The sequence below is a fragment of the Myodes glareolus genome, chromosome 11, assembly GCF_982192425.1.
Source record: "Myodes glareolus chromosome 11, mMyoGla1.1, whole genome shotgun sequence".
In the NCBI taxonomy this organism is placed as follows: domain Eukaryota; kingdom Metazoa; phylum Chordata; class Mammalia; order Rodentia; family Cricetidae; genus Myodes; species Myodes glareolus.
The window spans coordinates 56,144,342-56,168,780 of record NC_142036.1 but is presented as its reverse complement, the minus strand read 5'-3'; the positions used below and the strand labels follow the sequence as shown (position 1 = coordinate 56,168,780).

General features: G+C 42.1%; 1 protein-coding gene across 4 annotated transcripts in view; it reads left to right on the top strand.

Annotated features, from left to right (window-relative positions):
* The window catches only part of Atl1 (atlastin GTPase 1), a 74,540-nt gene that overhangs the window by 7,417 nt on the left and 42,684 nt on the right, over positions 1-24,439 (top strand). For all 4 annotated transcript variants that reach the window (XM_048415448.3, XM_087911784.1, XM_048415447.3 and 1 more), the window contains exon 2: positions 10,474-10,659. In XM_048415448.3, the coding sequence (XP_048271405.1) occupies positions 10,626-10,659 (34 nt within the window). In that variant the 5' untranslated portion in view covers positions 10,474-10,625. The remainder of the gene's footprint in view (positions 1-10,473; positions 10,660-24,439) is intronic.

The window sequence follows — 24,439 nt, the reverse complement described above, 5'->3', positions numbered from 1 at the left end:
GTGGGGTCACTGACAGTGGAACCAGTATTTATCCCTAGTGCATGAAATGACTTTTTGGAACCCACTCCCTATGGAGGGATACCTTGCTCAGCCTAGATACAGGGGGAAGGGTCTTGGTCCTACCTCAAATGACTTTGTTGGCTCTCCATGGGAGGCCTCACACTCTCTGAGGAGTGGTTGGGGGTGGGAGGAAGGGTGGAAGAGGGAACTGGGATTGGTGTGTGAAGTTAAAAAAAGTTTGTTTTAAAAAATAAAATTAAAAAAAAAAACGTAAGGCAAGGATACCCTCCTCCCACAGGGGGTGTCAGACTATAGTTTAAGGAATGCTGGTATACTTAAGTTGTTTGCTGTGGGTGGTGGGTGGACCTCAGTGGCCCAGCTGCTGGGTGGTGGGTGGACCTCAGTGGCCCAGCTGTTGGGTGGTGGGTGGACCTCAGTGGCCCAGCTGTTGCATTGCTTATGTGCGGACACTGAAGGATGAGAGGTGACATGAATGGATGCTCCATGTCACACACAGGTGCCACCAAGATGGAGCAACAGGTCTCTGGTTCAAGTGCCCACCCAGGGAAGGTGGGACACTGACTTCTTGATTTACCTAACCTGTCTTTACTTTTATGAGAAGTTCTTTTTCTCTTCTTTTTCTCTTCAAACCCTGATTGATAAAATTATGTGAGTTGGAAATAGTGTAAAAAAAAAAGACCCTTGAGATTGCACTCAGGGATGGTGCTACCTGTCTGGTGATGAACTGCATAAAACCAGCAGAGGGAAGTGAAGCAATAATGTTCTACAGTGTGGAGGAGCCCGAGTGGCTTTAGTAGTGACATGAAATGGAGCGCCGTTGGAAGGCGTGACATCAGCATTGAATCCCTAGCACTCAGCTGCTAATGATAATAACGGTTACTAAAACTGTAATGTCATTTAGTTTTGTCTGACTGGTTCTATGAGAAAGCATACATATGCACGTGCACACACACAAACAGATGGTATGCAGGGCAGGGGGTGGAAACTGAGAGACTTGAGTTGTACTTCAAACATGCGTAGACACTCTGAAGATTTTTTTTTTTTTTGTGATAGCTTTGAAGAAACCCCTTGTCTCTTATAACTGCCAGCCATCATTGGCTAAGGATCAAGGCTGGTGCCTGACTCCAAGGGCTACAGAACTGAAACTCAGTAACTTCAAGATCTATGTCTGTTAGGCTAAGGTAAGGGCACTGCAGGGGATGATCTGGGACCTTGTGCCAGGGCTTGGGCATTTGAGCAGATTAAGAGTAAGGATAAAAGTTTTGACCATGAGTTAGAGTTTCAGCATAGCTCAGATGGAGAGGTTCGAGCCTGGTCTTGGATGTAAGAGTTCATATACCTGAAGATGTTATAGAATCTTGCCAAATGCTTGCCTAGAATTGAGATCTGTGTGTTGACTTGAGCATCTGGAAGTCCTTCCACATGGGTTAGATGAAGCTAATATTTAATAATGGCTGTCTTACTTACTTTTTTATTGCTATGAAAAAAAGCCATGACCAAGGCAAGTTATTAAAGAAAGTTTTAATTTGGCTTACAGTTTCAAAGTGTCAGAGTTCATGGTGGAGTGAGGAACAGCTGAGGGATTGCATCTTGATCAACCAGGCAGAAAGGACAGTCACTGGGAATCACAGTTGTCTTTGGAAACCTCAAAGTCCACCCTTAGTGACACACGTTCTCCAATAGGGCCACACCTCCTGATCCTTCCCAAACAGTTCTGCCAACTGTGAACCAAATGGTAAAATATATGGGCCTGTGGGGCCATGTTCATCCAAACCACTGCAACAGCTTGCAGTTTCTATATGGAAGTGTCAGAGTTTCCCTCATCTCATCTAAAGGTAGGTTCAGGAAGATGGAAATATGGATTTTAGATATGAAGTGTATATTCCAATGCTTAAGTGTGGAAGGTTTTATTCGTAGCTGTTAGATCCAGTCATGGAGATGGTTGGTTTGTGAGGACTCTGACCTAAATGGTGGATTGAGTCATTGATAGTGTCAAAGTTTGAATGGACTTTTGGGGTATTGGAAACTAGAAGGTAGACCTCATTGGAGAAGCAAGTCACGGAGAACATGCCTTTAAAGGGTATTTTTTGTGCCCAACTCCCTACTCTATTTCTCTTTCCTTCCTGGCTGCTGTGAGGGGAGCGGCTTTGCTTCAGTCTTGCCGTGATACCATCCCTCAGCACACAACCAAAACTATGGAGCCAATTGGCCATAGTTCATAAGCTCTGAAAGTTAAGTTTTCGGGTATTTCTTGTCAAGTGTTACATCACAGTGATTAAAAAGAAGACTGCCCTGTGCTTTACTGTGTTCGCCCTGCATAGTTGTGCTTTGTGCGTGCTGCTGGGAAATATTATTTTCAGGTGTGTGACTATTGTTTATGCCGCATTTGTTTAACTCTGTGAAGCTGTGATTCTTTGCCTGTCTAACACACCTGATGGTCTAATAAAGAACTGAACAGTCAATAGCAAGAGAGAAGCAAGGATAGGCAAGGCTGGCAAGCAGAGAGTGTAAATAGAAGAAATGAGGAAGAAGAGGAGCAGCAAGAACAAGGAGAGGAGGTCAGGGGCCAACCACCCAGCCAGACACAGTAAGAAGGAAAGTAAGATGTACAGAAATAATGAAGATAAAGGCCCATAGGCAAAAGGCAGTCGGGATGATTCGTTATGAAAAGCTAGCAAGAAGCATGTCAAGTTAAGACTGGGCATTCATAACTAATAATAAGCCTCTGTGAGTGACTATTTTGGGAGCTGGATGGTGGGTCCCTCAAAAATCCAAAAGATAAAACACCCCACAATAGAAACACCTTCAGGGAGGGCCCATAGAATTTTCCCAATTAAGGCATTGAGTGAGAGCAGAGATATCCTTGCCAACCTCTCTGGTGACTGTCCTCAGTAGGTTGGAGATGATGTTGCCACAGTAACGCAGGGAGATCCTTGTAGAGGGCAGAAGACATAACTATTTAACACATGCTGAGTACAGTTACTATTGATGACTCCCAAGAAGAAGTGATAACCGGTATTTTGATTACAAGGGATTGTGGTGGTGGCCTGTGAATCCTCAGACCCCTGAAACAAATGAAGCCAGGAGCCTATTTAATTGCTACTATATGTGAGTAGAAGAGTTAGAGGAACAGTGGGCAGAAAAGGAACTGGTCACTATAATAGAGATGCGGAACATTATTTAACATCTGGTCGTAAGCCAGTTCTTAAACCTGGAATCCCTTGATTAAGGGGTGGAAGGCAGGTTTCTTTGAGGAAGTATCCTGCCGATGGTTACACATGATGATTGTCCCTCGGAGACATGGCCTTTCACCAGGATGGATGTGAGCTGAGGAGTGTGAAATTCTCAGACAGTCAGAGGATAGCAGTCTGTACATCGTAATCCCTGAAGCAGTGCAACATATCAGGATTCCAGCGACCCCAGCAGAGGCTGAGGAAGTCAGATGCAGTCCTGGCTCACGTCTTTCCTGAAAGGTCTACAAGAAGCAACGATAAATGCTGAGATATATGTGAGAATGGGCACACTGCACAGAGGAGACGCGACAAGAGGCTTGCGGATGTTAGGGCTGTGAAATTGTAGGACTGAAAGGACCAGTGTGACCCCCGTGCCTAAGGTAGAACTCAAATCTTACCACTTGGGAAATCAGTGTCACTTTTAAAGATCTGAAAGAAATTCGTGCATTTGTTAAAAATCTGAGAGGGGGCTAGAGGGAAGGTTAGAAGTTAAGAACACTTGCTGCTCTAAGATCAGGTGTGGTTCTCAGTACCCACATGGTGGCTCACCATCTTTAACTCCATTCTAGGCATTAGGTGAAATCGAAAAAAATAAAAATTTTAAATCTGAGAGAGCCTTTTGTCTTTTAACACATCTGCTTAGTCCATCCGGTAGTGTCTTGGTCTGCTTTCTGTTGCTATGACAGAATATCACAGACTGAGAATATCTCTTAATTCTGAAGGCTATACAGATATCAAGGTGTTGGCATCTGGTGAAGCCTGTGGTTATAGTGTCACTTAGCAGAAGGCAGGAGGACAAGACCTTGCTAGTGTGAAATGGGTAGATGAGGGAAGCTCATCATTAAAGAATTTAAGTGGACCCAGCGTTCATAAGCTAATCATCCCTTAAAGGGCTTATCTTTTGACATGGTTATAGTAAGGATTAAGTTTGCAACATATGAACTTTGGTGGACACTTCCAAACCATCCCAAATAGACAAATTAGCATTGGAGATTGGAAACAAGTAAAGTACTTCACCACCTTAGTTCAGGTCCCCAGCATCATCTGTAAGCCAGGCATGGTGGTATCACCTGTGGCTCCAGCACCAGGGAGGCAGAGACAAGCGGCTTGCTGGTCAGTCAGTCTACTTGAAGCAGTGAGTTTGGGGATCACTGAGAGACCCTGTCTCAACAAAATAAAAAGGCAGTTGAGGAAGAAATTGTCAATCACTGTCCTCCACATATATACACGTTAGTGAACAAACATCGGGAAGCTCCCTGTTTTATTTTTGTTTTTTTTTTCAACACATGTAGACCGCACACAAACATGTACAATCAATTAACTTGTACTTGTACTGCATTTAGGACCTTTTCTAGAGCCAATAAATATCAACGTGGTAGCCTGAGCATGACTGCTGACCGAAAGCCCAGAGTGTAGCTTTTCCAGTTCCTGTTAAACAAGGATAATCTGAAGCACTCTGCTTTCCTCAGGCTGTGATAGCTGTTATACCTTGTCTGCTCAATGACACACTGTAATTCTAGACTGCCCTTTGTTTCCTTGCTATCTAGAAGAACATCATGGCAGTCTATTATTTTGATTCCATTTTATAAATATGGCCTGAGGTACGGGAAGTATCTACCATCCTACATACTTTAGGAAGACCATTAAGGCAGGTGTGATCTCATACATATAGTCATGGCTATTTAGGAACCCAAGACGGAGATCCATGAACTTAGGATCCATAAACTGGACAAAATTATTTTAATTCATTCCTTAAACCAAAACCAGATTACCCTTATGCCAGAATAATCCATGTGGTCCTAGTGCATAAATTTGTCCATCTCAGAGGATGATGTGATGTGCTCAGCTGTTCTATTTGGAGTTTGTACTGCATTCACTGCTTTTTGATCCTTTCCCGCACAACACGTGACTACCAGTTTTCTTTTTTCTATATATTTTTAATTTTTAATGCAATCTTTTCTCATTACATAGCTATCCTTATTCCCACTCCCTCGCCTCCTCCTGCCCCACTCTTCCTCCCACTCACCCCATCACTCCTCAAAAAGGGTGAGGCTTCCCGTGGGGAGTCGACAAGTCTGACACATCACTTCCAGGCAAGACCAAGGCCCTCCCCCCAAAAACTAGGTTGAACAAGGTCTCCCTCAAGCCCTAGGAATAAATCCTGGTCCTACTGCCAGTGACCCCATGGACTGCCCAAGCCCCAAAACTGTCCCCCACATTCAGTGGGCCTAGTGTGATCCTGTGCAGGTTTCCCCACTATCAGTCCAGAGTCAGTGAGCTCCCACTAGTTCAGGTCAGCTGTCTCTGGGTATCACCATTATGGTCTTGACCCCTTTGCTCATATTATCATTCTTCCTTCTCTGGGACTGGCCTCCAGAAGCCTGGCCCCATGCTTCCCTGTGGATCTCTGTATCTGCTTCCATCAGTTGCCGGATGAAGGGTTTATGACAGTTAAGGTAGCATGACTGCCAGTTTTCATGGGACCTTGAACAACATAACTCCTGCCTGTGCCATACAATGTCTTGATACTTGGGCTTTAGGACTCAACAGGCTTGATGGTAAACACACATATCATATAGAGTTTCTGGCAAACCCCAAATGAGAATTGCAGCACTAAGGATATATAGGATTTTGAGATATGAACATTGCCAGATCTGTGATATCTACACCACTGAGAACACTTAGCTTACTGCCAGGCATTTGGTGACTGTTTAACAGCAGACTGTGGGATACTAAGTGACTGTGTGACGTAGACTGCTCTTTAGGAACTACGTGTGATCTAATTCACCAAATCCTAAGTGCAGGCTTCAGAATTCCACTGCTGAATGAAATAGTGCATCCTGGGAAAGCTTGGCACAGTCTGGAAGCACAGGTAAATTTCTAACAAACTTCCATGGCATCCGCCCTTCTCACCCATACCCCATACCCCTTTTCTTCTACTTACACATTAGACGTCCACCCTGGCTCAGGGTCATTAAGCAGAGGAAGAATGTGTGCAGGCCTGGTTTATGATCAGTTAGCATTCTGTGTTAGCACCAATGTGAAGCAGCTTGCTGCTGATTTATGGCCCCGATTCCACACAGAGGAATGACAATGAAGAGAAATTCTCCCAGTGGCTACAGTGTTGAGCAGTACATTTCATTGACCTTTTTGTTAGGAAGGAGAACTGGCCTGAGGAATGAATCAATATTGATTTATGCACAGTAGATAATAGATTAGCCAGTGACTTGGAAAGAAGAAGATTAAAATTAAGGAAATCAGTAGATATGGTATTGTGGAAGGGTTATTAGAATTATACAAAATGTGAAAATATTTGTGAACCGTAGTACCCCCACCCGAGGGTATCCACCCTGATAAGTGATTCCTCAAGAGATCTGCCCTGTAGATGTCAGCCAGCTTGTCTCTTAGCCCGGTCACTGTAGTGCTTGCTTAGTTGCCCCACATGGCAATGAGAACTTAAGGTAAATAGTCTACTTAACAGTATGGATTTCTGATTGCCAAGTATAATCCAGTACTGTCATCATGGAGTGTTTACTTGCTTACAGCAGAGGCCATTACAGAGACCCATGTCTGATATTGTTGTCCAGATCAGTCAGTCATCTGGTGGTAATTTAATTGTACTAGATCTTCTCTATGATGATGGGAAAGGCGATTTGCCTCCACAGAAATAGTTATATATTGCACACGGTTTGTCTTTCCTGTCCGTAAAGCCCCTTCTGGTGTCGTCCCCCACGGGCTCATAGGACATCTTGTTTCATATTCATTCTTCACTGCCACAAACAGCATTGTCTTTGGACAAGAAACGGAGTTTGCTAAGAATGCAGTGTGTCGGGATGGTCTGCCTGTGGAGTTAGGTGCTTTGGCCTCACACCCATGAGTCAGAAATGGCTAATTAATATAATGGGGGTGGGTGTTTGCTAACTGAGATGTGGTCTCTGAGAAGATATGGCATACAAATTCACCCAGTGTTCATATTCTGCAGTCTATAATCCATGGTCAGAATTCATGGGCCTGTGAACCAACGGTTAGATGTATCATTGCTCTTAGATTATTCCTAATAATTCTTGGATAATTTTGTCCTTATAGTTTATTCTCTGTAATTTTGTCTCTATACACGGGGCTTGGTGGGTTTGAAGGCCCCACTCGACAAGGGACAGATATCTTTCCTCATATAAGTGAATCACACTTCTATTAACTGAGAAATTGAAGCTACTACACAGCTGCTTTTTTGTCCTCAGGCCCACGAACCAACAGACCAGAGAAGGATCACTGCATTGGTTGGTGTTACTGTTCCTAGTTACTACAGGGACGTTGGTTGTTGCTGCACAAAGGGAGGAGACTATGTCTGGATCGCATCAATACTCAACGTTAGCTAGAATACTAATGCTCAGGAGAACAGGTAGCCTGGATCGTACGAGGGAAGCCCCAAGGATGGAAGAAAGGACAAATCGTGGTCTTTAAAGGCACCATGTTCAATGTTAATGATATTCCTTCCATGAGAGAGAAATATTTTTCTTAGTTAAACCACTAGAATTTGTTTTACAGCAGCCCAATTTATTTCCTAAAAAGTATAATCTATGATATGTTGAGCTGATGAATTAGCTAAGGTCAACCTGTCTTCCAACAAATTTTCTCGTGAGAGAAATAGCCTATTTTATTTAAGTCTTTTTGAGATACATGCAAAAGCATGTTAATCAATACAAATACCTCTTCAAAATTGCTTGTTATAGACTCTATAACATAGACGGTATGTCATAGACTCTATAATATAGAGGGAACTGCAAGTTTGGGCATCAGTATTGGAAAAACTACTGATTTAGGAAGGACTTTACTTGTGATAAGGTAAAATGAATATGACAAAGGACCAACAGAAGAAAAATAAATTGAGGATAAAGAGTAGATAACAGTTTATAGAATAAGATGTTAGAGGTGCAAGAGCTTTATCTCAAAATTTATTAATGTTGTAGCATGTATAGTATTCCATTATAAATAGTATTCCACTGTAGGGATACACCATATTTGTTTACCCGTTAGTTATTTGGCATTTGATTTGTGTCTTATATAGTGAATTTTTTCCTATAATTTCTTTGGGCTTCCAACCCCCAAATAATGGCACAGAGACTTATTATTAATTATGAAAGCTTGACCTTTAGCTTAGACTTGTTCCCAAATAGCTCTTATAACTTTAAATTAACCTGTTTCTATTAATCTCATTTTGCCACGTGGCTTTTTGCCTCTTCTCCATTGTGTGTTTCTGACTCCCTTTGTGTCTTGCTGAATCTCCTGCCACACCAGATTCTAACACCAAGTTCCTCTCTCTACTCAGAAGTTCTGCTCACTCTCGCCTGCCTAGCTCTTGACCATTGCTCTTTGTTAAACCAATCAAGTGCTTTAGTCAGGTGAGTCAAAACAGACACATCTTCACACAGTGTAAACAAATATCCCTCAACAGTCTTACTTAGGGCTTTATTGCTGTGCAGAGACACCAAGACCACAGCAACTCTCATAAAGGAAAACATTTAACTGGGGCTGGGTTACAGTCCAGAGGTTTAGTCCATTATCTTCGTAGTAGAAAACATGGTAGCATGCAGGCAGACGTGGTGCTGGAGAGGGAGCCAAGAGTTCTATGTGTGGACTGGCAGGCAGTAGGGAGAGTGACACTGGGCCTGCCTTGAACATCTGAAACCCCAAAGCCCACCCCCTAGTGACACACTTCCTCCAACATGGCCACACCTCCTAATAGTACCACTGTCTATGAGCCTGTGGAAGTCATTTTCTTTCAAACCACAAGTTGCTTCTACTTTTTCCATATTATTAACACTAACATTGCTATACAAGTTTCTGTATTGAGTTCCATTATAATTTCTTTAGGAGACACACCTAGAAGGAGAATTGCTGAGTTATGTAGTAATCCTATGTTTAGTTCAAGGAAGTACCAGACTCTGCCTGCAAGCATCAAGCAAGTTCTCAAAACCTGCCCTCAGTGACACACTTCCTTCAGCAAGGCCACATCTGGTAAACCTACCAAAATAATGTTACCAACTAAAAATCAAATATGCCCCAGATTATTGGGAGATATATCATTCAAACCACCCTAGTGTTGCTCAATATATAAAAGTGTGTGTGTGTTTGAAAGAGAGAATTGCTAACTGTATAATGTAAAATAAATTACAGAATTATTTTTAAATTTCCATTTAAAATATTTAATATAAATAATTCAAACAAGAATACCAGGATTGTTGAAATCATTAGATAAAAAGTCTTCGGGCTACAGGTGAAGACATACTATATCCACAGTCATTTACTGAAACTTTTTTGCAATGTCCAATTTCAGTAACCCATAAATTACTCCACTAAAGGGGAAATGGGTTTTACAAAAGTGAGTTGCTTTAATAATACCCTAAGTAGGGACCATGGATCTGGCCATTAAGAGGCTGGCGGTGTGTGGGTCAGCAGAGTGTAGGCAACAAAACTGAGGAGGCGAATGGGATGGAAATACCTCATGATCGAAGAGTGTGAAGGGATGGGTCTGGAGGATGCTGACCACACCAAAGTTTGCACAGAGAGGCAGAAACATCAAAAACAAATTTTAAAAAGGAGTAAGGATTTTTTTTTAGTATTTGTTGCATTTCGCTTTTCCTTGTAATTTGCCTCCAGCCTTTCTGAGTGCCACAGCATCTTGTACCTGATTTCTCTTCACATTTGCTATCAGACTATATATAACTTCAGACTGGCTTCACAACTCTGGGGAGATGCTCATTAGACATTGGACAGTTACAGAGCATAGTGAGTCTCTAGCTTTGATCTAAATTAGCCTAATTTTAAGACTCAGACTTGCTTAGTATACATACACAAGAATACACACTGTCTTCTTTTTAAAATATGACCTTACTTTTAAAACGAAACTTAAAAGATGCTGGAGGATAATGCAAAGTGCTTTTATTTGTCAAAATGTTGCTAGTGTGTATTGGAGCAGCCAGAATAATGATGGTTTCTGTATTTCTGTCACTAGATAATGCTTTTAAATTCTGCGTGTGCCAGGGGGTGCTGTTTATTTGTGTGTGTGTTTGTTGGGAATATTGCAGTATATAGTCTGTCACTGTCTTCACAGTCTGGGGGTGGGCCAAGGTACAGAGGGTGTGACGCTGGTATTTGTGTGAACTCCAGCTGGTGATGCTGAGCTTGGTTCATCTGCTTTCTCCTCCCTTTTCCTCCCCAGTCCTTCCCACCAGCGCCACAGCAACATCCTCCGAGTCTGAGAGAATTGCGCCCAGAGCGGGCACAGAGCCTTTCACTGCTGGCAACCTGCGGCCCTGGAGAAGACCACAAGAGGAGTGACAGCGCCTCTCCACCGCCAGCCTACGGACCGCCATGGCCAAGAGCCGCAGGGACAGAAACAGTTGGGGTGAGTAGCAGTCAGTAACTTGGGCAGCCTTCACAGGGTCTAGTCCTCTGTTTTCTGGTACTGGGTGCCTGCCTCTGCAGCTAGAGACAGCTCACTGCTCCGATGAATCGCGCTGTCACCGGTGCTGAGCCTGGTGCAGGCCAGGCCTGCGGGCTCCTTCCCTATCCCGCGCCGCCTCCTCCCAGCATTTGGACAGCACCCACCCGGCTCCTCTGGGGACTCTGGGCTCCGCCCTAAGAGCCAGGTTAGAAGGTTGGCGCAGAAGGTGGTCTAGGGCTGTGTTTGCAGGCGAAGACGGGCAAATGGTCGATCTGGAGCGGGCAAAGCCCCAACCCGCTTTCTGGGGCAAGGGCTTATTCCGATGCTGGCAGGCTCTGGGCGGGTGGTGAAACAATGAGGCGGAGCGCGCGAGCTAGGACACTGTGCTGCAGAGCGTCTCAGCAGCCTGGGAGATGGGGTACCCTCCTGAGAGTCCCTAGCACTGCACACTTACTTCATTTTGGGGTTAGTGGAGGAATGGAGAAGAAGGCGAGCAGAGTTGGGGTTTCTAGCCTGCCGCCCAACACAGACCTTCATTAGGCTAGCCTCAAGACTGGCTTTGTTCTTCGATTTTTACCTTGTAGAGATACTGGGTTCATGATTCAGCACCGGGCCTAAGGAAGGGCTGGGCCCAGTGGGTTCACGCGCGAGTGGGTGGGCGGTGCTCACGCAGGCAGAGCGGAGAGGAGCACAGCGATGCGAGAAAAACCGCGCCCCGCCCGCTGTGCTGTTCCGGACCCTATCTGGAGGAGTGTGGGCGCCTGGGCGGTATTGTGGGGTTGGGCTCTCGATTTCTTGCAGGCACAGTAGTTAGCACATCAGCATCTTAACTAAAAACCTATAAACACATTTTATGATCCGAACCAGCGCGGATCTCAAACCACAGGCAGGTGGTATATAGAAAAACATTGTGTTCTATTGGCTTTGCATTGTTATTGTTTTGAAAGTTCACGCCCACTAGGAGTTCGTTGCTTCTTGGTTCTCTGTCTCCTGTTCTATTTCTGTCTTACTAAGAGGATAGATGTACCTTTTAGTTGGTTATTTTTGTTTCCTTTTGTCAAAAGATCATAATGTCTCCTTGCCTTCTGTTGATGTGGTGGTCACAAGATCAGTTACTCCTGTGGGCAAGGCTTACATTTGAGAGAGTACCCTAGATTCCCGGTTGCTGTGGAGAGGTGGAGAAGGCAGTCAGTATTTGACTAAATTTAAGAGAAGCAATTTCATTTTCCCAGACCACCAAGCCCAAATTTCAATATTGCAGGCACAGTCTTTGCTTCTTTTGAAAACTTGGGTAGAGGTCTCTGGTGTCCCTTTCCATTCCTGTTCGTGTTCTGGAATAGGAATTTGGACACTTGACCGTTCACGATGAAGGTGCATATGTTCAACTCGGATTTTAGTCTTGATCTTTGGATTGGATTATGGACTCCACCCTGCTAGGAGCCAAGCACGTGGAAATATATTCTAAGAATTCTTTATTATGCTTTGGGTCATCATTCTTCAGTATTTGGTTACAGGTTTCTTAGATAGCCCCTTCCCCAATGCCATTCTTAAGTGAGATTTCCATAAGAACAAATTGGAAAATCAATAGAAATGAAGATTCCTTCAGCATTCATCCAGGGGTTTTGAGTCAACAGGTCTGAAGTAGGGCCTAGAAATGTGTCTTTTGACTAGTAGGTGGCAGAGGAGCAGGTCATCTATGATGTTATTTTGAGAAACAGTCTCTTAGCTCATTTATGTTTGATAGAATCATCTTCCAAACAGTTTACCCCAAAGTCATCAGGGCAATATAAATGTAAGTGATAAATTAGGAGGAAAATGCCAGAGTCATTATATGTCCACTGGAAACTCCCTATTAAAAATAAACACTGAAATTGTGGGGTGTGACCTCAATATCCTACGGGAAATGCTTCACTCCTTAGGTTTTCACTTGCTGTGCAGTGTGTATAAAACATATTATTTGGATTTGTAGTAATAAGAGGTAGACATTTTAACAAAGATATTAGCCATTTCTGCCTTAATTCCATTTTATTTACAGCGCCTGGTATAGTACTGTCTACCTAACACACAGTAGGTATCTAATGATAGCAGTAGAGGCCTACATCATTGAAATAACCTCATGGGGGGCAGACACTGTAATCTTCACTTTTCATGCTAAATGACAGGGCTAGAAAATGATAGATCGGAATTTCCATCCGGGAACTTGATTTGAGATTCTTTTTCCTTCCCCTCTGTTTTAGACCTCCTCTGAGTCGATGGATGATTCTGTCCACAGTTATGCAGAACTACATTGCCAGTGCAAATTCAGCTGAATTATCCTGTTTGGTCTTCAGCCTTTTAAATAATTGTGTTTACTATCTATTTTATAGATGGGAAAAAAGTGAAAGTCACTGGTAAGATAAATTACATAGTTTAAGTGATATATTTTGTAAGTTAGAGAACCTTGGTTAGAAGCTAGGGTTTTCTTCTGATTTACCTTTCATAGCACAATACTGTGGAGTGTTTTTACAAAAGAATGAGTCAGGATGTAAGGTAGGGAAATCAGGTTCTCAGAAGAAGTCATAGGTTACTCTTACGAGAAACCAGTCTGCTGATGCATAAAGAACAGTGCATCGGCCCTTCCTGCCAACTGTCACCAGACATTATAAAGGAGAAAACTGAGACAAAGCAGTTAACCCAGACTTGGGAAATGCAGTGATTCCCAAGTAAAGAACAAGAATGGCATTTGCAAATCTGCACATAAAAGCTCGGGACCTGTAGAACTCTTGAGATGAGGAGTTCACTGAGGGGACCCTGCCATTTAGGTCTTGCAGAGATCAGGGAGGCTAGAGAACAGAAACGCTTGTGCTGTTGAGGTGGTGTTGAGGATATTTGGAGACACCACTGGGAAGCCCGTGTGTGGACAGCTGAGAATCCACCACCTGACCCGAGTCTGCATGTAGGGAGTTTGAGTCTATGTAAGCATTGAAGAGACAACTTTTCAAGGGTGGGCATTATTACTATTGTTTTCATGATTGGGAAATCTGAGATTCGAGACCCCGAGGAACTTGCCAGAGGCACCACGGGTTTCTGTGTTCTAGAACTAGGATTTAAGTCAGGATTGGTTGTTCCTACTGCCCATTGACTGAGGACTAGAAGCTAGAAGAGATGCCAAACATTGTCACAACAAGCCTATCTAGGACTAAGCTGGTGAGAGAAATCAATGCCTATAAACCCAGTCACCTTGGACTGGAAAAGCAGATGAAGTGCGCTGGTGTAGGAGGGAAACGGTACAGAGGAGTATCGGAAACAGGAGCCCAGAAAGCAGCCTGTCCGCCAGGCCGGAGGACAGCTACCAGACAGAGCAGCAGTGTCAGCCTTTCTGTTTGTTTGTTTCTGGTAATTTAACTTCCTCAAAAACTTGAGATACAATGTAAGAATTTACTGTTCTATAATTTGACAAAAACTGACAGTATAATAATACTGTACGAAAATGTTTGAAATAAAGTTTTAACTTGGGCTGCCTGGAAACAAACACCATCTTAGTTTCACAGTAAATATAAGAAATTCCTATTTGTAGAAAAGGCATTTGTGGGAATTTTAGGCTAGGACGTTTTAGGTTTCTGGTTTTGTTTTTGAGGGGAAATTAGCCGCAGTGTGGATATAATACGGTTATGAGCAGAACTGTGATGAATGGGCTAACACTGAAGAAGGAAGATGTGGAAGTTATAATTTAACAAGTTTGCTAAGTGCGTCCTTGAAGCTTGGGAATGAGAGAAATGGATTTAAGAAATAGAGTGGATATGAGCCCCTTATACAACCAGTAATGCGCATGGTGTGAAGTGGGGGGATGTGTGAAGTCCCCAGACCTGGGGTCCCTTTTACAACTAGTAATGTGCATGGTGTGAAGTGGGGGAGGTGTGAAGTAGTCAGACCTGGGGCCCCTTATGCAACCAGTAATGTGCATGGTGTGAAGTGGGGGGAGATGTGAAGTACTCAGACCTGGGGTCCCTTTTACAACCAGTAATGTGTATGGAGTGAAGTGGTGGGGGTGTGAAGTCCCCAGACCTGAGATCTACTAGGACAACCAGTAATGAGCATTGTATGGGGGTTGTGATTCAAGTAAGAATTTGAAGTGGATCAAAGAAAATAAATCAAAGTAAAGAAATACTGTGTAATCAGAAAGCGCTATTTCTAGATCTTAGATCAAAGTCCAGGCCCAGATCCAACTCTAGGTTTTTCTATGGAAGAAGCTTTCAAAGGTGTGGTGCAAGATCATCAGTCCCACTCCCTGGTTCTAGAGCTGAGAGTGTCTCAGAGGGCACAGCTGCTGGCTCCCGTGTCTGCTCAGATCTGTCACGCTGGGGATCAGGGAATGCTGCTTTGGATCGTATGAGCTGAGTTTGTACACTATTGAAAAGGATTGGAAAGACATATTCTTTAGGTGATTCCCATTACTGATGTTGTATATGACCAGCAGTCTAAGTGTTTGAATGAGTTTGCCTTTGTGTGTTTTGGAAATACAGATAATGCCAAAGAAGCTAAAGAACGTTCTGGTGAAATGGAAATTAATTAGAGTAGAACAGAGCTGTGTCTCTCTAGCAAAAGGACCACATCCCCAGCGCCAGGCATTCACATGGGAGAACTCCCTGTGTCAGGTCACACTGTCAGGATTGTCACGACAGAGGGTGTGGCTGGCTATGATGATTGGAACGACTGGCCAGTCATATACAGGAGGAGGTGGAAAAGCTGGTGGGTGAAGAGTCGCTCGAGACAGAGGTCAGATCCAGAGACGATGCCACATTCTTCTTTCCATAGTCATGGAGGGTGCAGAGTACATTTCAGATCATGATCCTGCTTGCTTCCTGGCTACTGAAGTGGGAAGTTGACTTTGAAACCCGCCATAGAGCTGGGCTACTGTTTATGGTCGATACTGCTTATTGTCTCCTGTTTAAAAAGTAACCACACCTAGCTGTATTAGTTCCTTCTCTTGTCTTCGTGATGAACTACTTGAGAAAAACAACTTAAATAAAAGGGCTGATTTGGGCTTATGATTTGAGAATGGAGACAGTCCACCATGATAGGGAAGTATGGCCTCAGAAACATGAGGTGATCGACAGAAAGCAGGAAGAGCAGACAGGAAATAGGGCCTGGATATTTAACCTTATGGTCCACTCCCATTGACCCCCTTCCTCCAACAAGCCTCCTCCTCCTAAAAGTTCCACAACATTGACACCTGGTGCCACCAGTGGAGAACCACGTGTTTGAACATGTGACCCTGTGAGGGATATTTTTTCACAGCCCTTGTCTTCATGAAACAAAACCACAAATTTCTATTAGGTTACACGTGTACTGTATCACACACACACATAACGTGCTGCTTGATACATACCTTTATATAATATGTGCTGTTTGATGCACACACACATATTTATAAATATAATGTGCTGTAGATTCTCATTTTCTGAATTTTTCTCATTAATCTTATTCCAGTGCTTCTTTTTCCAGATACAGTTTTCATATGTGTACATAAACATGCACACACACATACACACCACTCACACATATATGTACATGTACTCATACATGTAGACAGTTTCTCTGTCTCGACAGCTGCTCCCCAAATAACCACACAGAAGGTTATTATTAATTATAAATGCTCAGTCAATACCTCAGGCTTGTTTCTAAATAACTCTTATATTTTAAATTAACCTGTGTTTCTTATCTACAATCTGCCACATTGCAATATATTCTTTCAATATGGCACGGTCATCTTGTTTTTCTTTGCATATGCTCAAGTCTTCAGAGACTCCAGCCTTCTCTCCGGCTTCCTCTGTATGACTATCCCTCCTCTATCTCCTGCCTAGCTATTGGCCAGTCAGCTCTTTTATTAAGCTAATCAGAAGACGCCTTGGCAAAGATACATTTTCACAGTGTATAAAAAGATTATTCCACAACACACACATTTACATGCACGCATATAGATACATACACAAGCACTCGCAAACACACACATGAACATATACATGCACACAGAGACTTAGGTTCTGACACCAACTTGTTTTGATTACTCCTGGGTTCCACCTTTACCCCCCTTCTCAAACTGACCTTTAGTTCAGACTAACCATAAATTAGATCCTGTGCTCACTGAGAAAATGATCCACCCTAAGGTATTTCCATTCTTGGGAAGGTTTTTAGGTTTGAAAGCTTTTCTTCTTTACTGTAAAAATTCATTTGAATATCTTTATGAAAAGAGCATATGAAATGTACATATTTAGCTTTAAAGTAATAATGATCCCATGTCCCCACTCTCCAGCTGAACTTTATCATAGTCTCTCACTCTGAAGGTGCCTCCTTAAAGGCAGCTTCTCCTGCCCTCTACAAAGGTGAACACATTTACATACTTGGTGCTCTTACCCTCCTGATAATTTGAATAGTTCTGCTAAGTAAATATGTGTATCTCCCTTCTTAAAACATAAGCGGTGTGTACCTAAGTGAATATATGTACTTAAGATTATTTAGTTTTAGTCGGGTGGTGGTGGTGCACACCTTTAATCCCAGCACTCGGGAGGCAGAGGCAGGCAGATCTCTGTGAGTTTGAGGCCAGCCTGGTCTACAGAGTGAGTTCCAGGACAGGCTCCAAAGCCACACAGAGAAACCCTGTCTCAAAACCCTCCAAAAAGAATAAAGATTATTTTTTTTTAATTTTTTCTTTCTTGAAGTTTTGGGGAGTGAGCCTGTGCCCTATATGAGTTCGACAAGCACTCTACCACTGAGCTATAGTCTCAGTATACTTTTTTGCCTTTTATTTTAAGACTGGGTTTCATTAAGTTGTTCAGGCTAACCTTGAACTCACTCTGTAGCTCAGACAGGTGTTGAACTTATTATCGTCCACATCCTAAGTAATATAGACTTGTGCCACCAGGACTGCCTTAATTTTACACTTACATTTTTAATTAAGGTATAATTACATCATTTCTCCTTGCCCCTTTCTTCTTTCTGACTCTTCACTATATCCCTTCCCCTTGAATTTTCTCAAATTCCTGGCCTTTATTTCTTTAATTGTTGTTACATATGTATGTGTATGTGCATATATTCCTAAATATATGTGCAGCCTGCTCAGTCCATATAAGGTTTCTTGTATGCAGACCATTTCAGAGCTGACCACTAGGTACTGGATAGCCAATTTGGGGGAGTCTTCCCTGGGGAAGACTATTTCTCCTGCTCTCAGCACTCCTTAGTTGCCTGCAGTTCCTTGTGTAGGGTTGAAGCCCCATGAGATTTCCCCTTTCATGTTAGCATGTGTACTGATATTGTCTTCATTCAGTTCTTGTCGAGGCAGTCGTGCTGGTGAGATTTCATGGCTGTAGCTTCTATGACATTTGCAGGAGATGAAATTTCACAGTGTAATATAAATGCAATCTAGAGTGTGCATTTTTCCAAAAATATTTTGTTCACCCTGTATCCTCACCCACTCTTGGTGTCGTAGAGTGTTGTAATGAGGGTGAGGTCTCATCATTTTCCCAGCCCACCTGCACTGGTGTGTGAGCCTGAGTTATGTGATTATTCATGTTCATAAATTCCTCTTGATGCCTGTTTGTCATTTGCCCATTTTATTTTTTTCTTCTTCTTAATTTTCTGTATCTTTCTGTATCTATGTTGTGCAGATCCATTTCCCTATTTTGTGATATGACTTTGCTCTTTGCAAACTGACATTTTGTTTAAATGTAGTCACATTAATCAATATTCCATTTTATGGTTTGAGATTATTTTTTAACTGTGTTTCATTTATTTCTTGTGTTTTTTATATCATGCCTCTTGATCTCACCCATCTCCCTCCTTGCCCCCAGAATAAAACAAAATAAAATTTAAGAGAAAAAAAGGGGAAAAAGAGAGAAAGAGAAAAGAAAACATTTTGTTATGGGAGCTGCAGTGTGACACAGCAGCTTTATCCACACGTTTTTACATGCAGGCATTCATTGCAAAGAATCATTGGTCTGGTTTGAGGATGCTGGTCTCTGCTACACCATCTATTCTAGGCCATCACTAGGATTCTTCCTAGACATCCTGTTCCTGCCCTGTGTCATGGAGATCCTGCAGCCCAGGGTCCGAAGGATCAATAGTCCCCACTCTGGCTCCCCCAACCCCCATGCTTCAGCACATCACAGATGGGGTGGATTTTGGGGTGGGGTGGTTCAGGGTTGATCAGCCTGCCAGCTCTCCCTTGTCCTCACCACCAGGGTGAGCTCTCCTGTGTTACTTGGCTAGTTTACCCCTTGTAGCTATAAGCAAGAGGCAGGGCCAGTTTTCCTGATTTTGCATCCTCAGGGAAGGTTCTCCTACACCTACACCTTCAGGGCCAGCCCTACCCTGTTGTCCTAGAGGCCACTCTCCTAAGTGCTGCAGCCGATGAGGGGCAGGGACAGCTCTCTACTCTTATGGTCTCAGTGCCAGCTCTTCCACTTGCCTCAGGCATTGATGGGTGGTGTTGGGGAAGACTTCTTAGACTATATTCACTTTTCAAAATCATTTTTTCTTTGTGTAGATATGCATGCATTCGTGTGTGTGTGTGTGTGTGTGTGTGTGTGTGTAGGCTAGAGGTTGATGTCAGGTAGGTTCCTAGATCACTCTTCATTTCATTTTTTGAAATAGTCTTTCATGGAACCTGGAAGCAAATCTGGTTATCAAGTGTAGTATGGAGCTGTGGGCAGGCCTGCTTTTCGTCCCACCCGGCTCCCGCACGGCTAGCTTAGCCCCAGAAATAACAACACACAAATTGTATTCATTTAAACACTGCCTGGCCCATTATCTCTAGAGAGTTAGTTACTGACTAATTCTCACATCTTGATTAACCCATTTCTAATAATCTGTATAGCACCACGAGTGGTGGCTTACTGGGAAAGATTCAGCATGTCTGACCTGGTGGCTGGCTCCATGGCATCTGCCTCATTGCCCTCTTCCCTGCATTCTGTTCTGTTTACTCCACCCACCTATGTTCTGTCCTATCAAAGGGCCAAGGCAGTCTCTTTATTAACCAATGAAAATAACATAGACAGAAAGCCCACCTACATCAATCAAGACCCAGGCACCCTATGTCTCTGCTTCTCATGCCCAGGGAATAAGCATGTACTACAACACTGGATTTTACATAGCACCCAGATCGTCATGGTTTCATCGCAGATACTTTACCAACTAAGTTATCCCCCAGTACCTCCTTTTCTCTTTTTGTTCTTTAGATCAAATACTTAAAAACTGACATATTTTCAAATCCATATCAATGTAAAATATTTAAAACTAGTAGTTGCTATTTTTTTGGTTTAAAAATAGATTCAATAATCTACCTCTTCATCTCATTTCTATATATCCCCATTTTCTTTTCAGAGTAGATTCAGTAATCTACCCTTTCATCCTATCATATCTGTGTACCCTTTTTTCTTTTCAAAACAAGAACCCTGAATCTAATCTCCTTTGTTTAGCTTTTTTCCTGACTATTACCAATAACAACTTGTAACCAATCCTCCTAAACAGTGACACATATCCATAACCCAATGAAAGATCAGAAACCACCCACCCCACCTCTTGGGAATGGGGGCATAAAAATTACTTCCTGCTGTCTGAGGATAACAGCATCTTTAGGAGATCCTAAAAGAAAATTTTGGGTTAATTGTCAAGTCCTGGAAGAGGTAGCTGTATCATTTGTTGTCCAGTCTGTGTATAATGGGAAAGTGTAGGGCTTGTCTCAAGTCCTGGCTAGAGTAGTCTGTGAAGCTAGATCATCTCAGCTAGCCATCTCAAAATTGTTCTGAGCAGTTTGTAGTTCAAAGCCGATCTTTAGATGTTTTACATCTTAGTGGTGTTATCATAGTCCTGATGGAATCATCCTTGCGGAATTCCATCTCCTTTTTTGGAGACTTTAGAGATTGTATTAGGTCAGATTATTTCTTTCTTGGTAATTTTTTTCTGGGTAGTTCTCCCGTTTTCTTTGTATGTTTATTTGTCCAAAGGTCTTTAAATTCTTCAAGATGGTTGTTTTTATTTTCCTAAAAAGACAAAAACAAACCCCTGCCCAACCCTAACTTCGGGGAGGTTCCAAATCTCGTATTTATCAATTTTGATTTATGGTTTCTCCTGAATTTTTTGTTCTTGCTTCTATTAGCTGTCTTATCATCCAGAACAGTGTGGTTTCTTACAATAGGTATTAGGTTCTTTAATTGCTCTGGGAAGGAGTTTCTTCCATGATGACAGGAAATGACTGAACTGAATTTGGCATAGGGGCCTGCAAGAGGCCTCTCAAGGTGTTTCCCAATGGCAGAGGGTTACCTTGACAGCCTCTTGTTGATTTACATTCATTAGTTCAATGCCTGCTTTTGCCACACCTTCTGCATAATCCAGAATGGAGGGGCATTCTGTTTGAATTATGCTTATAAAAATGTTGTTTATAGGAATGCCCTATTTACAGTCCCTTTTAAGGTGACCTTGTTTGCCACAATTGAAACACCTGACATTTATGTTTCTCTTCAAACCTCTGGAAATTCACCTTTCCTATCCAAGCATCAACATGGTCATGAGATTCAATATTAATTGTATCTCAGATCCATTGTTCCAGGGTGCTGATCTTGCCTTTAATGGCCTAATTACCCTTTTGTATTGTGCATTAGCATTTTCAAAAGCCTGAAATTCAATTATTGTCTAGCTTCTGAATTTGGTATCATTCTATTTACTGCTGAAGTCAATCTTTGTAAGAAATCCATGCAGAATTCTTTTGGGCCCTGTATGACTTCAGTAAATGACTCAGTTTTCTTTCCTACTCCTTCAGTTTTGTTCCAAGCATTCAAAGCTTCTGCATGGCATAAAGCCAGGGTGGGGCCATCATATAGAGATTACCTTTTTATATTAGCATAATCTCTCTCTCCAAGAAGTAGGTCTTGGAAGATTTTCCTCTGCTGCCGATGATGATTCAGATGACTATGAAGTTTGAACCTGACTGATGTTGCATAGAACAGTAGAAGCCTGAGCAGATTTCAAGGCAGCTATCTAGTTTGGCAGCAGCCCAGAAGGGGATCCAGGGGAAACCCACCAGAAAAGAAGAAAAGAAAACCTAGTTGGTGGGACAGTGACTCTGCTTCATGTAGCTCTGTCCTATGACAGTAGCTGCAAAGCCACAGGCAAGCAGCTTTTTTTGTGAATTTGCACCCCAAAAGTTGGGCACCAGATGTAGCAAAAATTCTAATTGGTCTTAATAATAAAAACCCAGTGGCGCACACCTTTAATCCCAGCTCTTGGGAGGCAGAGACAGGCGGATCTCTGTGAGTTGGAGGCCACCCTGGTCTACAAGAGCTAGTTCCAGGACAGATTCTAAAGCTACAGAGAAACCCTATTTTGAAAAACAAAACAAAACAAAACAAAAAATAATAATAAAAACCCAGAGTCAGATACAGGGGTAAATGCTGAAAGATCAGAACAGCAGAGCAGCCAGCCAGTAGTTCTTGTCTCTACTGAATCCTCAGACCAAAGAGGCGATCAATCCTGTCCCTACGAATCCTCAGACTGAATGCTCTCTCTATGAAACCTTAGACTGACTCTGAGTTCCTGTCTCCTCCCAACTTATATTCCTCTCTCTGCCCAGCCATATCACTCCTGTCTCCACTTCCCTAGTGCTGGGGTTAAAGGTGTGTGATCCCAAGTACTGGGATCACCTTTTGTGTAAGCTCTGTTTCTCTTTTAGACAGATTCAATCTCGCATTGCCCAGCGTGGCCTTGAACTCGCAGAGATCTGTCTGTCTCTGCTTACTGAGTGCTGGGATTAAAGGTGTATGCCACCACTGCCTGTCCTCTATGGTTAACTAGTGGCTTAGCTTTGCACTCGAATCTTCAGGCTAACTTTATTTGCTAAATCACAAACAAAATATCACCACATTTCCTATTCTCTTTATTTTGTATGTATGCTGGGGGAGGAAGAGATATTAGGGATTCATCCCAGGGTACTGCACATTCTAGGCAAGTATTCTTCTACTGAGCTATGTCCTAAACATCCATCTATCTATCTATCTATCTATCTATCTATCTATCTATCTATCTATCTATCTATCTATCTATCCATTCATTTATTCTTCTCTCGTATATTACATTCTGACTGTAGTTTCCCCTCCCTCCTCTCCTACCAGTTCCTCCCACCACCTTCCCTCTCTTGCAGATCCACTCCTCCTCTTTTTTCTTTCAGAAGAGGGCAGGCCTCCTAGGGGTTGTCCTTGTTTCTTAATTATAGCTTTTAAAAATTATAATGTAATACTGAAATTTAACAGATTTATTAACAAATAATTTTTGGCATGCATTGAAACAATATGATTTTTCTTCAATTCCTTAGGCTGTTTCAGTACATTACTACATTTCTACTGATGTCATCTGGTGGTCCTACAGTCAACCCAGGCTGCTCAGTGTTCCCTGTTGAAATACACTGCTGAGCTCGCTGATCCTTTGTTAAGATATTTACAAGCAAGTTTGTAGCTAAGTTTCTTTCCTTGTACTTTCTTTATTTGACTTTAGTATTAAACTGTCAAGATTATATTAAGGTTATAAGTAGAGGCTATTTATTTTTTTATTATTTGAATTAGTTAATATAATGATCCAGTTCAAGGAAACTAGTCTATTAAATCACCCTAACCTTCTATCTCATCTAATAATAATATTTTGAACTATTGATCCAATTTCTGCATTGTTTATAAATCAATTACTGGTTTTTCTTTTTCCTAGAGTCACTTCTAGTAATTTATACTTTTCTTAGACCCTGTCTATTTCATTCACATGGCACAATTGCTGTGACTTTCTATTATTTTTCTTAACTTAAATTTATTTTGTGTCTTATGTCTTTAGTTATTCAGTATGTTTTTCTGCTGTATTTACCCAATTTCTGTGCATTTCTTATTTTTTAGGCATATTCTTTTATTCTTTTTTAACTTAAAAATTGTGGGATACACCCAAAATTTTCCATTATATATATAATGCTATATATGTAGTCCCTTTATTTATATGGCTATATATTTTCTCTAAATGGAAATTTTGTTTCTAATATATACTGATATAATTTATTTTCATGGGTTTTAATTAACTGTCCACAACAGTATAGAATTTCCTAAGTTGCAGTTTATTAAATGTGTGCTTGGGTTAGTCTAGTCCAGATGTATATTGTGTAGCAGCAGTGCCTTCTGTGGTAACAGATGTGTCCAGACCTGCAGTGGTTCAGTGTGAGCAGACATAGGCCAAGTGCGGCAGTTGAACATGTTAAATATGGTCAAGCAACAGTGAGGAACCAAATATTCGATGCATTTGAGTTTAATTTTGTCAAGTTAAATAGTCACATATGGCTACTGGGTGTGTGTAAAGCAATCCATGCTATAGAACACCCGTAATTTAAATGGTTTTTAGTTTTGGGTTTTTTTTTACATTTTTTGCATTTTATGTGTATGAATGTTTGCCCAAATGTATGTCTGTGTATCATATGCATGAAGTACCTGCAGAAGTCAGAAGAGGGTGTCAGATCCCCTAGGCCCGGAGTCACAGATGGTTGTAAGTTGCCATATGGGTGTTGGGAACTGAACCCAGGTCCTCTTCAGCAGCCAGTGCACTTAACTGCTGAGCTATCTTTCTAACCCTCAGTAGTTTGAATAAAATGTTTGAAGTTTACTTTATATCCTAAAATAATCTTAACTTTTATGACTATTACACATCCCTGAACAACATTTTATGTTTTCTATGTGTGTACGTGTGT